General features: G+C 45.8%; 1 protein-coding gene across 1 annotated transcript; it reads right to left on the reverse strand.

Moving 5' to 3' along the window:
- Positions 1-2,096: 2,096 nt before the first annotated feature.
- On the reverse strand, positions 2,097-8,787 carry LOC142486500 (uncharacterized). The gene is made up of 4 exons (XM_075585081.1): positions 8,466-8,787; positions 7,443-7,529; positions 3,674-3,730; positions 2,097-2,720 (listed from the first exon to the last, which is right to left on the reverse strand). Exons 1-4 carry the CDS (start codon positions 8,478-8,480, stop codon positions 2,214-2,216), a joined length of 666 nt encoding a protein of 221 aa, XP_075441196.1. The 5' UTR covers positions 8,481-8,787; the 3' UTR covers positions 2,097-2,213.
- Positions 8,788-12,699: the final 3,912 nt, after the last annotated feature.

The raw sequence follows: 12,699 nt of genomic DNA on the forward strand, positions 1-12,699 counted from the left end.
TGTTTATACTGTATATACCTTCCATGGTTATTGTGCCTTTCAGTGCATTCTGATGCTCTGTATATTTACCAGCATATACTACTGACTGTGCATATATCTATTTGGGTGTACCTGTATGGGTCAATCACTCCTACCCCATAGATACTCCATCTGGCCCTTAAACAGATAATTATAGGGACATTATTGTTCCCAGCCGCTGCATACACCTTGCCTAATGCCGATGGCCTCCCGTGGCTCATACAGCAATCTGCTTGCTAGGGGTATTTATATTGAGGCCTCCGGCTCCTACCCTGCATTTTCCCGACCAGCCTTCTCAGCTCTGGGGATTTTAATGACATTTTGTTATCACTGTATATAATTATCACGTTTTTCAGCGTTCTCCTTTACTATTAAAATGTAATTATTTTTGTTTTTAACAATTAGAACGTACAGTTCCGCTCACCCTTTTATGCATATGGACTAAGGCAGGGTGTGCAAAGTGGGGCCGGAGGATTTTCAGGGGGGGCGTGGTGGCTACAGAGGTCCCGCTCTCTCCCCCAAGGCATTTAAATGAAATGCCGACTGCGCGATGTCTCTGCAGCTTCTCCTACCTGACCTATGGTGACGCGTTGCCATGGCAACCGGCATCAGATGATGCCGTGGGGTCACGTGACGTCGTGTTGCCATGGCAACGTGATGTCACATGGCACCGTGACGTCATTTGACGCCGGAGCCGAGGAGGAGGGGGGTGCGAGCCGGGAGGTAAGCAGTCAGGAGGGGGCGCAGGTTAAAAAGTTTGTGCACCCCTGGACTAAGGAGTATGTTCAGCCTACTTTTCTGGGGATATTTGTATGTCATTACCCTATATTTGACTCCTCTTCAATTTTGACTCGACTCCAATCTAAATGATTTGTTAATTGGTTTGCAATTAGAGATATTTGTAGCAGAATCCCATGTATGTTCTTTTTACCTTTTTAGATACCGTTTTGTGTAATAAAAGATATGACAGACCAGAGGGGCTTCCTGTTTGCACTTGTGTGTTAGCAGAAGTGTATATGTGACCCTATAAACCTCCTTCACACCCGGGCTTGGCAGCGTGACACTAGTGCAGCGTCCTGGGTGAGAATCACTGAGCTGTTGGCAATAGATACAACGGATAGAAAAGACACTACACATAGGTTGGATTAAAGAGAGTATTTTATTGAAATAATGAATCTCTCTGCTGGTAGGGGTCTGCAGCACATTGCAGAGCGATATAGTAACACGCAGAGCAATGCACTGCAGGCCCCTCCGGCAGCAAAGGGGTGAAGACCAATGCAGGGTGTATAAAGATCTCACTGATGATTCATGCACAAAGGGCAGTTTGTTGCTGTGATCCAGAGGAAGGCGAAACATAATCCCTGCTGTGCAATGGGGGAAAAAAATTCCTTCCTGACCCCATTAAATGGCGATCGGAGGGTCCCTGGATCACTGCGCAGTGAGATCAGATGGAGCAGCACAGATCAGCGTTGTTATACACAGGGGCACACTCAGTATATAGAGAGGCGGGTGATGGGGCCCTTGTGCCCCTGTGTATAACTCACCTGCTCCCCCATCCCCCTGCATATCTATCCCATTCACCCCTTTTCCTCCCGCATATCTCGCAGGGCCGGCCGTCCATTAGGCGGTCGCCTAGCGCGCAGAGGTCCTAGGGGCGCATTAATAATCATTATTATTTTTTCCTCTTATTATTTTTTTAAATTTATTTATCTTTTTTTTTTTAATTATTTTTCTTTTTTTTTATCCAGTATTTTGGAGCCCTTTTATTTGTATTTTGCGTCGCGCTGGGTGCGGTGGCGCCCCCTGCAGCCCCGATAGCTACGCCACTGTTTATTATTTTATTTATCCTATTATTTATTATACAACTGGGGCGCAAATATAAAGTTTCGCCTCGGGCGCATTTTACCCGTGTACCGGCCCTGCTCCTGGTTCTCTCACCCTCCCACGCCCAATATCCCTATCTCCCTCTAGTACCCGCCCATCACGCCCAATATCCCTATCTCCCTCTAGTACCCGCCCCTCACGCCCAATATCCCTATCTCCCTCTAGTACCCGCCCCTCACGCCCAATATCCCTATCTCCCTCTAGTACCCGCCCCTCACGCCCAATATCCCTATCTCCCTCTAGTACCCGCCCCTCACGCCCAATATCCCTATCTCCCTCTAGTACCTGCCCGTCCCGCAGCCTTCCTGCTCTTATCTGCCTCTCCTGCGGTCAAACCATCTTCTCAGGGCCCCAAGAATACCCCTGTTTCCACGCCCTGACCCCTCTTGTACTTGCACCCTGGATCTCCTCCCCCGCCTGAGAAAGGGGAAGCAGCACGTCCCTCCACACCTCTCGTATTCCACCTCGTCTTCCCACTTGTCGTCCACTTCGTCCTCCTTGAAGCTCGCTTCGTCACCCCACTTGTCGTCCACTTCGTCCTCCTTGAAGCCCGCCTCGTCACCCCACTTGTCGTCCACTTCGTCCTCCTTGAAGCCCGCCTCGTCACCCCACTTGTCGTCCACTTCGTCCTCCTTGAAGCCCGCCTCGTCACCCCACTTGTCGTCCACTTCGTCCTCCTTGAAGCCCGCCTCGTCGTCCGCCTCGTAGCCCACCTCGTCCACCTCGTAGTCCGCCTCGTAGCCCACCTCGTAGCCCGCCTCGTAGCCCACCTCGTCGTCCTGTAGCCCAAAGGGCACCACCATCGTGTTTCTCCGGAACTGCAGGAGACATGAAGTGTTTGTAACCAGGGACAGTGATACTCTGTATCGCAAGAGCTCCTGTGCCACTTATACCTAGGGGTGCCAGGTGGCATCTCCAAAAATACTGGACTCAATGGTGAAAGGTGCGTCAGGTCACTATGTCCAGGGAGGTAATACCAGACACATACATGTCCAGTATTACAGTACCTCTCATTCTTTACTGGACAGAGTGTCCAAATACAGGACAGTCTAGTTCAATACCGGACACCTGGCAACCCTACTTATACCCCCCTCCCCAGTACCCAGTTATACCCACCTACCCAGGCCCAGTACTCGGTTATATGCCCCAGCCCAGGCCCAGTACTCGGTTATATGCCCCTGCCCAGGCCCAGTACCCCATTATACTCACCTCCCCAGGCCCAGTACCCCATTATACACCCCTCCCCAGGCCCCCATTATACACCCCTCCCCAGGCCCAGAACTCCATTATACTCCCCTCCCCAGAATCCTTTACACACCCCCTCCCCAGACGCAGTACGCCCTACAGTGGAGGTGTAATGTCACATGGGTAGTGGAAAGTTTCCCAGAGAAGGTGTCCATGTGTCACAGCTGTTTTATCACCTTGGATGAGAAGTCTCCCTACTCTCTGCCTTTCCTTTCTCTCTCCTGTCAGTCTCTCTCTAACCTTTAATCTTATCTCTTTTATTTATCTCTGTCCCTCCTTATTTTTGTTTCTATGTATTTCTCCCCCCCCCCCATGTAATAGGGGCACAAACCTCAGATTTGGGGAACGCTCCCATCCCATGAGAGCCGAGGAAACAGGGACCCACTAACCTTCATTAAAACATCTCCAGCAGGTTCTGTATTATTACACTGTAAAGTGTTACAGACTTTTCCATAAATAGCTGTTGTACAGGACACTAATAGCACCGTGTGTGCGGCAGGTTCACAGCTCCGCCATTCCCATTTACCCGTGAAACTTTGATTCTTGCGTCTAGCTCCTCGTCACTGTGCTCCTCCGCCCATGCCTGTGATACAGAGGATAGTAATGTAATCACATGTATTCCTCACTCCTAGACATGTCCTGGTGCTGTATTTGACGGTTAAACCAATTGTCCACAGTATTCAAACAGTAACAATCTTCACAACCCAACGTTGCTTCGCAATGTTAGCAATGCTTCGGAGTGATAGACTCCTTCAAGGCCCGTTCCCACGTGACCAGGGCCACCGACATATATATTGTAGCGTGTGTCTGTGCTTCTACAAGAGTATCAATGTGTGTGTATTTTAGTGGGTGTGTGTGTGAATATTTCTTCAAAGATTCAGGGGAGCGCCAGCGTTCACGTCGTCATTATGTAAAGGAATAATAAAAGCGACATAGTATGGTACAATTTCAACCCGGTGTAACTTTCTTTAAGGTGATAAGATAATCCACTCACACTTTTCTTCTTATTAAAAAGGCATTACAGAGATACTCCTCTCTCTGAACTGAGCAACAGATCAGGATATCCACGGACACAGACCTCTTTCTCTTCCTCATCATCACAAGTAAAACATATGGATGTGCACTCACATGAGGTATAAAAACGCAGTCATGGTACGAAATCCCCATATAAGGTACAAACAATTCACACTGAGTGAATTGGGTGAATTGGGTGAATTGGGTGAATTGTTTGTACCTTATATGGGGATTTCGTACCATGACTGCGTTTTTATACCTCATGTGAGTGCACATCCATATGTTTTACTTGTGATGATCTCTAATACAATTTGAGACGTATTGCGCTATTTGGTTTCTCTTGTTATTCCTGGGGTATACGGATTACGCCTGAGAGGAAGAGAAAGAGGTCTGTGTCCGTGGATATCCTGATCTGTTGCTCAGTTCAGAGAGAGGAGTGTCTCTGTAATGCCTTTTTAATAAGAAGAAAAGTGTGAGTGGATTATCTTTTCACCTTAAAGAAAGTTACACCGGGTTGAAATTGTACCATACTATGTCGCTTTTATTATTCCTTTACATAATGACGACGTGAACGCTGGCGCTCCCCTGAATCTTTGAAGAATTCTGGAACCGAACAGACTAAGAGAACAGTCTGTACAAGGGTTTTGAGTAGCTTTTCTATTAGCACTTTCACACTGGGTGGCAGATTTTTCACTATATTTACTAATTGATCACAGTTCACGTCAATTATTCACTCTAAGATATTTATTTCTGTTATACATTAGGTTATTGTTATATATATTACTTTAGGGCATGTTCACAAGTTAGCGCCGTTACAATCGATTTCGTATAACTAGTGTGTGTGAATATGACTGATTGTGCATTTGTATTTTAGGAGCAGGAACCTGTTGGTACTCCGTTCCTGCAGTTTTTTAGGAGCAGGAACGTGTGTGTGTATAGGTGTGTGTATATATATAGGACCGAAACGTTGTGCCGCTATCTCTCTCACTCTCTCTCTCGCACTCTCTTGCTCTATCACACACACCCCTACTTACACACACACACCCCTACCTACACACACACACCCCTACCTACACACACACCCCTACCTACACACACACACCCCTACCTACACACACACACCCCTACCTACACACACACCCCTACCTACACACACACACCCACCTATACACACACACCTACCAACACACCTTTTTTAGGACTCTAGCACTGTAGCAGTGAGAGTCTTAGCAGACACAGAGATACAGCGAGACATGAAGAGACACAAGATACACTCAAAAGGAACATGAAATGTGACAGATCTAGTATAACAAGTGACAGACATACTCAGGGTTAATAAGAAAAGAGACAGTCGGATACACACAGAGAAGTGATGATATAGATAACCTGTATTGGTGACAGAATCAGGACAAGTTCCAATAAAAGCCAGACACGCTCCGGGTAACAACGTTTTATTTAAACACCTGGAATCCTGACCCCTCCGCCTGCAGTTTGGGAAAGGCTGGGGTTTTGGGATCTAAGTGTGTGGGGTTCTCTGTGTCTGGGGAGAGCCCTAAATGCTCTCTCTGTGTCTGGGGAGAGCCCTAAATGTTCTCTCTGTGTCTGGGGAGAGCCCTAAATGTTCTCTCTGTGTCTGGGGAGACCCCAAAATATTCTCTCTGTGTCTGGGGAGACCCATAAATGTTCTCTCTGTGTCTGGGGAGACCCCTAAATGTTCTCTCTTTGTGTCTGGGGAGACCCCTAAATGTTCTCTCTTTGTGTCTGGGGAGACCCCTAAATGTTCTGTCTGTGTCTGGGGAGAGCCCTAAATGTTCTCTCTGTGTCTGGGGAGACCCATAAATGTTCTCTCTGTGTCTGGGGAGACCCCTAAATGTTCTCTCTTTGTGTCTGGGGAGACCCCTAAATGTTCTCTCTGTGTCTGGGGAGACCCCTAAATGTTCTGTCTGTGTCTGGGGAGACCCCTAAATGTTCTCTCTGTGTCTGGGGAGACCCCTAAATGTTCTCTCTGTGTCTGGGGAGACCCCTAAATGTTCTCTCTGTGTCTGGGGAGACCCCTAAATGTTCTCTCTGTGTCTGGGGAGACCCCTAAATAATCCCCACTGTAGCTCGCTACAAAATAACCCAGAAAAGTAGCCTTGAGCCCTCGGTGACCGGGCGCTGTGACCAGAGGGACTTGGCTCTCCCTTACCTGTGAGTGTGGACTGTGTCCCCTGCTCCTCCCCCCCTCTGGCAGTGAGGGTGACACGGCAGGGGGAAGGGCCAGGGAGGTTAGAATTAGACAGAGGCGGGGGCGCGGGGTCAGTCTGCGCCCTGCCATGAGCTTCCCGCCCACCCTGCCCTTTATTGTGAATTCTGGTAAATATGTTGGTTGTACGTGTTTAAAATAAAAAAAGAATAAATAAACAATGAAAATGAATAACAGAAATAAAATAAAAGGAGGCTGGGAGCGGCGAGTAGGCGCGGCTCATTTACACGTGCGTTCCTTGGGCCAATTCTCGCCAGACGGCCGGGGCGGGGCCCGGCTAGGGGGCAGTTACGGGCCACTGGATCGGGTACCTTTGGCCTTTACCCAATGAGCGAGCACTCTGGCAGGGGGTGGCACTTTTTAGGTTAATTGCTGTTTTAATAAAAAGCCGCGGCCTCGCACCGCCAGACCTCGTGTTTGTGGTTATTTATGTATTGGTTATGGTGGGGTTTGGGACGCCAAGTGTAGAAGGGAAGGGAGGGGGGGAGGGGGAGAGGATGGAGGGGGGGAGGGGGGGAGGGCGGTGTCTCACAGTCTCCGAGATCATGTTTCTATTTATCAAATATTTTACCAGGAAAAAATGCTCTGAGTTACCTCTGGTTTTCAGGCATGTCCTGGGGGAGTTATCACAGAGACACAGAAACGTCGCTGAGTTTGGGTTAGTAACTCCCTTAACCTCTCAGCAGTTGAATTCCCCCTTGGCGCTTAACGCATTAAAAACAAGCGTTGCTATTTCTCTGCATGACGTTGCAGGTAATTGGAAGCGTTAGGACAGAGAAATCCAATGCTACATCCAATATGACAAAAATACACAGTAAAATACTTATATATTCTCTTGAAATAGGGTCATTTAGTTTAACCCTTTGGCCAAAGCGTTGTAAGCTTGCGAGCCACGGCAAGGCAGACACCTGTTCGCGAGTCCTAACACTACCAGATAAAATACTAATATATCTCTATGAGGATTTAAATTCTCATTTACCTCTGTGTGTTTTGTTAATTGGAAGAGTTACACAGTGACGGCTATTTCATCCCTCACCTGCTTCGCCCGTCTTCTTTTCTGTCTTCTTTTCAGTCTTCTTTTCCGTCTGATTCTCGGCGCCTCTTCGCATTGCCATTCTTCGATCTGTATGCAGGACAATGCTTTAAGACAGGGTTGCGCACCCTTTTCCCCTGCTCCCCCCCCCCTCCTTACTTTGTCTCCGGCGTTCTGACGAACGACGTCATGTGATATCACGTTTCTATGGCAACGCCACATCAGGTGACGCCACGTTGTAGTCTCCAGAAGCCGCCGGAGACAAGGAAAGGGAACTTACAGAGGCCTTGCGCGCGATCGCCGGCATTTAATTTAAAGGCTGTGGGGAAGAGCGTGGGGCCTCTGTAAGCGCCGAACCCCACCACCCCAAGAAAATGTCGCGCCCCTCAGTTTTGAGATATTCTGGGACCATCCAACTCCTCCATCGGACCCTTCCTCACACTGACTGAGCTTGCAGTGCACAGTATTACCTGCTATGATGCCTCACAAAATAACATGCTAACTCATTCTGAACATACATGTGTCCTTTCTACATGTTACTCAGCATGTATGGGCCACAGACAGCTTTCCCGGGGCCCAGGACTAGTTTCCCCCGGGGCCCCTCACCCATGGATCGGCGACCTTGCTAGAACCCCCCCCCAACCTGTTTTCTCTTGCACTGCCATAGACTACAACATTTCGGCCTGCTGGCCTCTCTCAGGTAAAGTGGCTAAACCCACTAAAGCGAGTAATGAAAGGCCAGCAGCCGAAACGTTGCAGTCTGTGGTACAATAAATGATCTTTCTTGATTCAAATCCGTGTGCCCTTTTCCATCAATCATATTCTATACATTGAACGAAATGCCGGTCTTCCCTGGGACTGAGGAACACCGTTAAAAGTATCACTACTTATTGTTTTTTTGGTGTGCAGCAAATCCCCATCATTTTTGCGTTCTCTTGCTCTGACCCATTCCCACACACCACCTTGCTCTTACACTCCCCCATCACCCTTTCTTTCCCCAAAGGTTGTCCTTTAATCAGATCTTACCCAGTCAGTCTCCATCTCGCTTGGAAATGTTCTGGCTTTAAGCTGTGCGGCTCCTCTTGATTCGAACTTTTTTAGCTAACCCCTTTAGGTTTCGGCTCCGAGGGATCTAAAAAATAAGCGACTCCGAAAAGATGTTAAATATGTGCACAATCCTAAAATATTTCTCTAATGGGGCTCTGAGGGGGAGACTTAAATACTAGTTAATATAATCTACTGTACTAACAAATATAATCTAATAAACTAATAAATATAATCTATTAAACTAAGAAATATAATCTATTTAACAAATAAATATATTCAAGTATACTAAATAAATATCTATTAAACTAAGAAATATAATCTATTAAACTAAATAAAATCTATTTAAAAACAATCCAATAAAAAGATGGAGAAATTATACTTCAACCAAGCCACAGATGTGATGCCAATGAGCGTTGAACTCCTTGCAGATCCACCGTCAGCTGGTTGTGGCAGAAAGTGGTGACATAGAGTAGAACTCAGGCACAGAGCGGTTGAGCTGTAACCACGGCAGTCAGGTCAGAAATAAACACAATATTATTTGAAATTTAGAATGAGAATGTTCTGTATGTCACATTCTGGGCTCAGACTCTGAGCCCTGTCAGATGTTACCAGCTTGTGATAAGAGAAGATATCCATATACTGGGATGTGATAAGAGACATGATGGTCATTTACTGTGTCCCATAACCTGCTTTATATGAAGTATCATTTACACTAATTAGTAGAGATGCTACATTTTGAAAAATAGCGCTTCTGGCGACATTGTTCATTTTCTCTACAAATAATAAATTAAAAGTTGGATAAAACTTTATATGTGTGTGCACTATATATATAGTAAACGTTTTATAGTGTGCACTATACTATATATATAGTATGTTTTATATATATATATATATATATATATATACACACGTGTGTGTGTGTGTGTATATATATATATATATATATATGTTGCAGACCTGTCTAAGACATGCAAATGAATATACAGGAATATTTACAGTTGCTTTATGCTTTACTGTGGAGGGTTTTAGTCACTTTTTTTACCCACCATAACCTTAATAGTCGTGGTGATTACCTACTCTTATCTCATTTGAGCAAATGTCAGCAGCCAACCTCACACTGCTGATACCCATCAAGGTTGAAACATGTCTGTGAGTGGGTTAACTGACTTTGCGTCTCCCAAGTCCTTGCTTAAAAGCTGTGTTTAAAGCCGCATGCATTGACTAAGGGTTGCTCATGTAATGTGAGCATGAGATAAAAGGTGGCACTGTGTGCTCATTTGCATGTCATTTCCCAGAATCCCTTGCTGCAGTGGAAGTGCTGTTTGCTGGGTGATAATGGTGAAAGACAGGGTTGCAGACCTGTCTAAGACATGCAAATGAATATACAGGAATATTTACAGTATATATATATATATATGTATATATGTATGTATGTATATATATATAAAAGAATATAGGACAGCGCTTAGTTTAAACCTTATATTAATTCTATTTAGCATTTGACATCTGTGGTATAACCCATAGGTGCGCAAACTGGGGGGTGCGCCCCCCAGGAGGGTGGGAGATTTTTCTGGGTGGGCGCTGGCAGTTGCAGAGGCCCCGCGCACTTCCCCCGCACACTTCCCCTGCGCACTTCCCCGAGGCATTAAAATTAAATGCCGGGGGATCGCGTGAGGCCTCTGCAACTCTATACTTACCTTGACTCTGCCGGCGTCACTCGTGTCCATGGCAACGCGGTGTCAAATGAAGCCGCGGGGTCATGTGACGTCACCCTCGTCAAAAGACACTGCAGGTCACGTGACGCCGCATCAAGATAAGGGGGGGGGGCACGAGCACCAGCGGAGGGAAGGCAGGGGGGCGCAGCTGCAAAAGTTTGTACTCCCCTGGTATAACCAATAATTAATATAGCTGATATAGCAATTTGGTGGTGGCTAGAGAGAGATGATAGTGGTAGTGAGAATTAGTGGCCAGAATTAATAACCGTGCAATTACTAAAAAGTAGCTGTGATAAAATAATAATAAACACTCTGCCTAAACACAATAAAAGTCCAGAAACCTAGCTCTAATAGCTATGTTATAACTAAATCATTAAAGGATCCAATTCGGGCGTCCTCTGGAGTCCTGGCAGCTCTCTTCAGGGAAACAACCACCTCCTCGATAGATATCTAAACAAAAAAAAGAAGAGAAAGCGCCCGCTCCATGTGTAAATTCAGTTTAACAATTTCATTTCCTGGACAAGATAAAAATAACAAACTCACAAACGTCCGTTTGGTAAAAGCATTGTATGGGACAAGCTCGTGCTCCGTGGTAATCCGGAAGTCCCTCCGCAGCTCCACACGTTGGATGTTGACCGGGAAACTCGGTAGGCTGCGCCCCTCGCAGTGCGGTCCTCCGGCAATCTGTGGCGTGCAGTTGTGATTCCACTCTGTAATTCCGGTGTCTCGTCTTGGTCGCGTACCAACTTCCCTTCCGGCGTCAGGACGTATAGTGCGGCAATAGCAACGAGAAGAAAGTACCTACGCGTTTCTTCAGCACACAGCTGATTTCATCAGGGGATAATGCTACAACTCACTCGTAAAGGTTTTATAGTCCCACAGTCCAATTGGTAATGGCATAATAGATCACAGATGTTACTGATTTAGATAATAATAGATTCTTGTATGAGATATATATATGTGTATATATATATATATATATATATAGTGTATATATATAATTATAGAGGAATGATGATGTAATATCAACACATAGTTATGCAATACAACACAATACATGAGAAAAATACATATTACAATTGAAAATGAAGACAACATTTGCTAAGGATAGATAGTGTGCGGAGAAACTGAACACACTCATATTTGGCTAAATTGTGATAACTATGAGTGCTCAGTACTCAGTGACCCCAAACTTTTGTCTATTTTTCAATGGAAAGTGTCCTTGATTTGAACCCAATGATTATGGTCAGAGTCCTGGAATGAATGAAATCCAATTAGACTAATCCAGAGAATTTAAACCTAACTACAAAGCTACATAATGTTATAGGTCAGCGGTGCGCAAACTGGGGGGCAGGAGATTTGTCTGGGGGGGGCGCGGGCGGTTGCAGAGGTCCCGCGCTCCTCCCCAAGGCATTTAAATTAAATGCCGGGGATCACGTGAGGCCTCTGCAACAGTAACACTGACTGGGATTCAGACGCGTCTCCATGGCAACGCGCGTCAAATTACACCGCGGGGTCATGTGACGTGATGTCACGCGCCCCTGTAGCATCATTTGATGCAGCTGGTAGGTAGGAGAGGGGGCGCGAGACCAGGGGAGGCCAGCAGGGGGCGTAGCTTCAAAAGTTTGTGCCCCCCTGTTATAGGTTACCATGGCAACAAATTCTAATAGTACTATAGTGATCTCTAAATATTAAATGTAATACTTAATTATTGTGACAATATTTCTAATCTAATGTGTGTTACAAATAACATTAATATCTTACCACAACTGAATACATTGCAATAAAGTGATATCTATTTATTTGTGATTTAAAGTGTGTTACATAGTGATAGATTATCTAATAAATACATCTTAAACTAATCCCACATAGTGACTACTTAATTCTGTGAATAGATGTGTTTTTAATTTCATTACTATGAATGTGATGAAGATATAGTGTAAAACATACAGGACACCTACTGTCATGGAACAGGAATACCCCTGTCTCCACTTTTGTTTTAACCCCTCTTTTATTGCAGCCCTGCTTGTCAGCTTATTAGAGCAAGCTGCATGTGTTAGATTCTGCTCACAAACACAGTGACAGTTCCCCTCTTCCCAGCAGTTTGCTGCATTAAGATGCTACATTTTGCTACATGTTGCAGCTTCCCCAGGCACTCCTGTGAGTTGCCACGGCAGCCCCAGCCTTTCTCCCAAATGGGTTAGTCTGCTGTCTTCCCCTCTGCTCTGCCCACAGATGGTCTGTCCCCAGACTATCTCACCACCCAGCACACACTGCTTCTTCCTTTCCACCATTTTCCCTGGACTTGGAAGCACCCTACTGTAATCCCTGTAATGGTGATGTAGAAGTATCTTTTCACCTCCCTTGAATACTGAGCACACACAGAGACACCTACACCTCTACACAAGAGACTGTACCTTATCCTGTTTTCCCTCAATAAAACCAAGAAAAGAAACAGATCTTGTCGTGCTTAGGAAAGAGGGCGAGTTGGCACTATC

The sequence above is a fragment of the Ascaphus truei genome, unplaced genomic scaffold (genome assembly GCF_040206685.1).
Source record: "Ascaphus truei isolate aAscTru1 unplaced genomic scaffold, aAscTru1.hap1 HAP1_SCAFFOLD_913, whole genome shotgun sequence".
Lineage (NCBI taxonomy): Eukaryota > Metazoa > Chordata > Amphibia > Anura > Ascaphidae > Ascaphus > Ascaphus truei.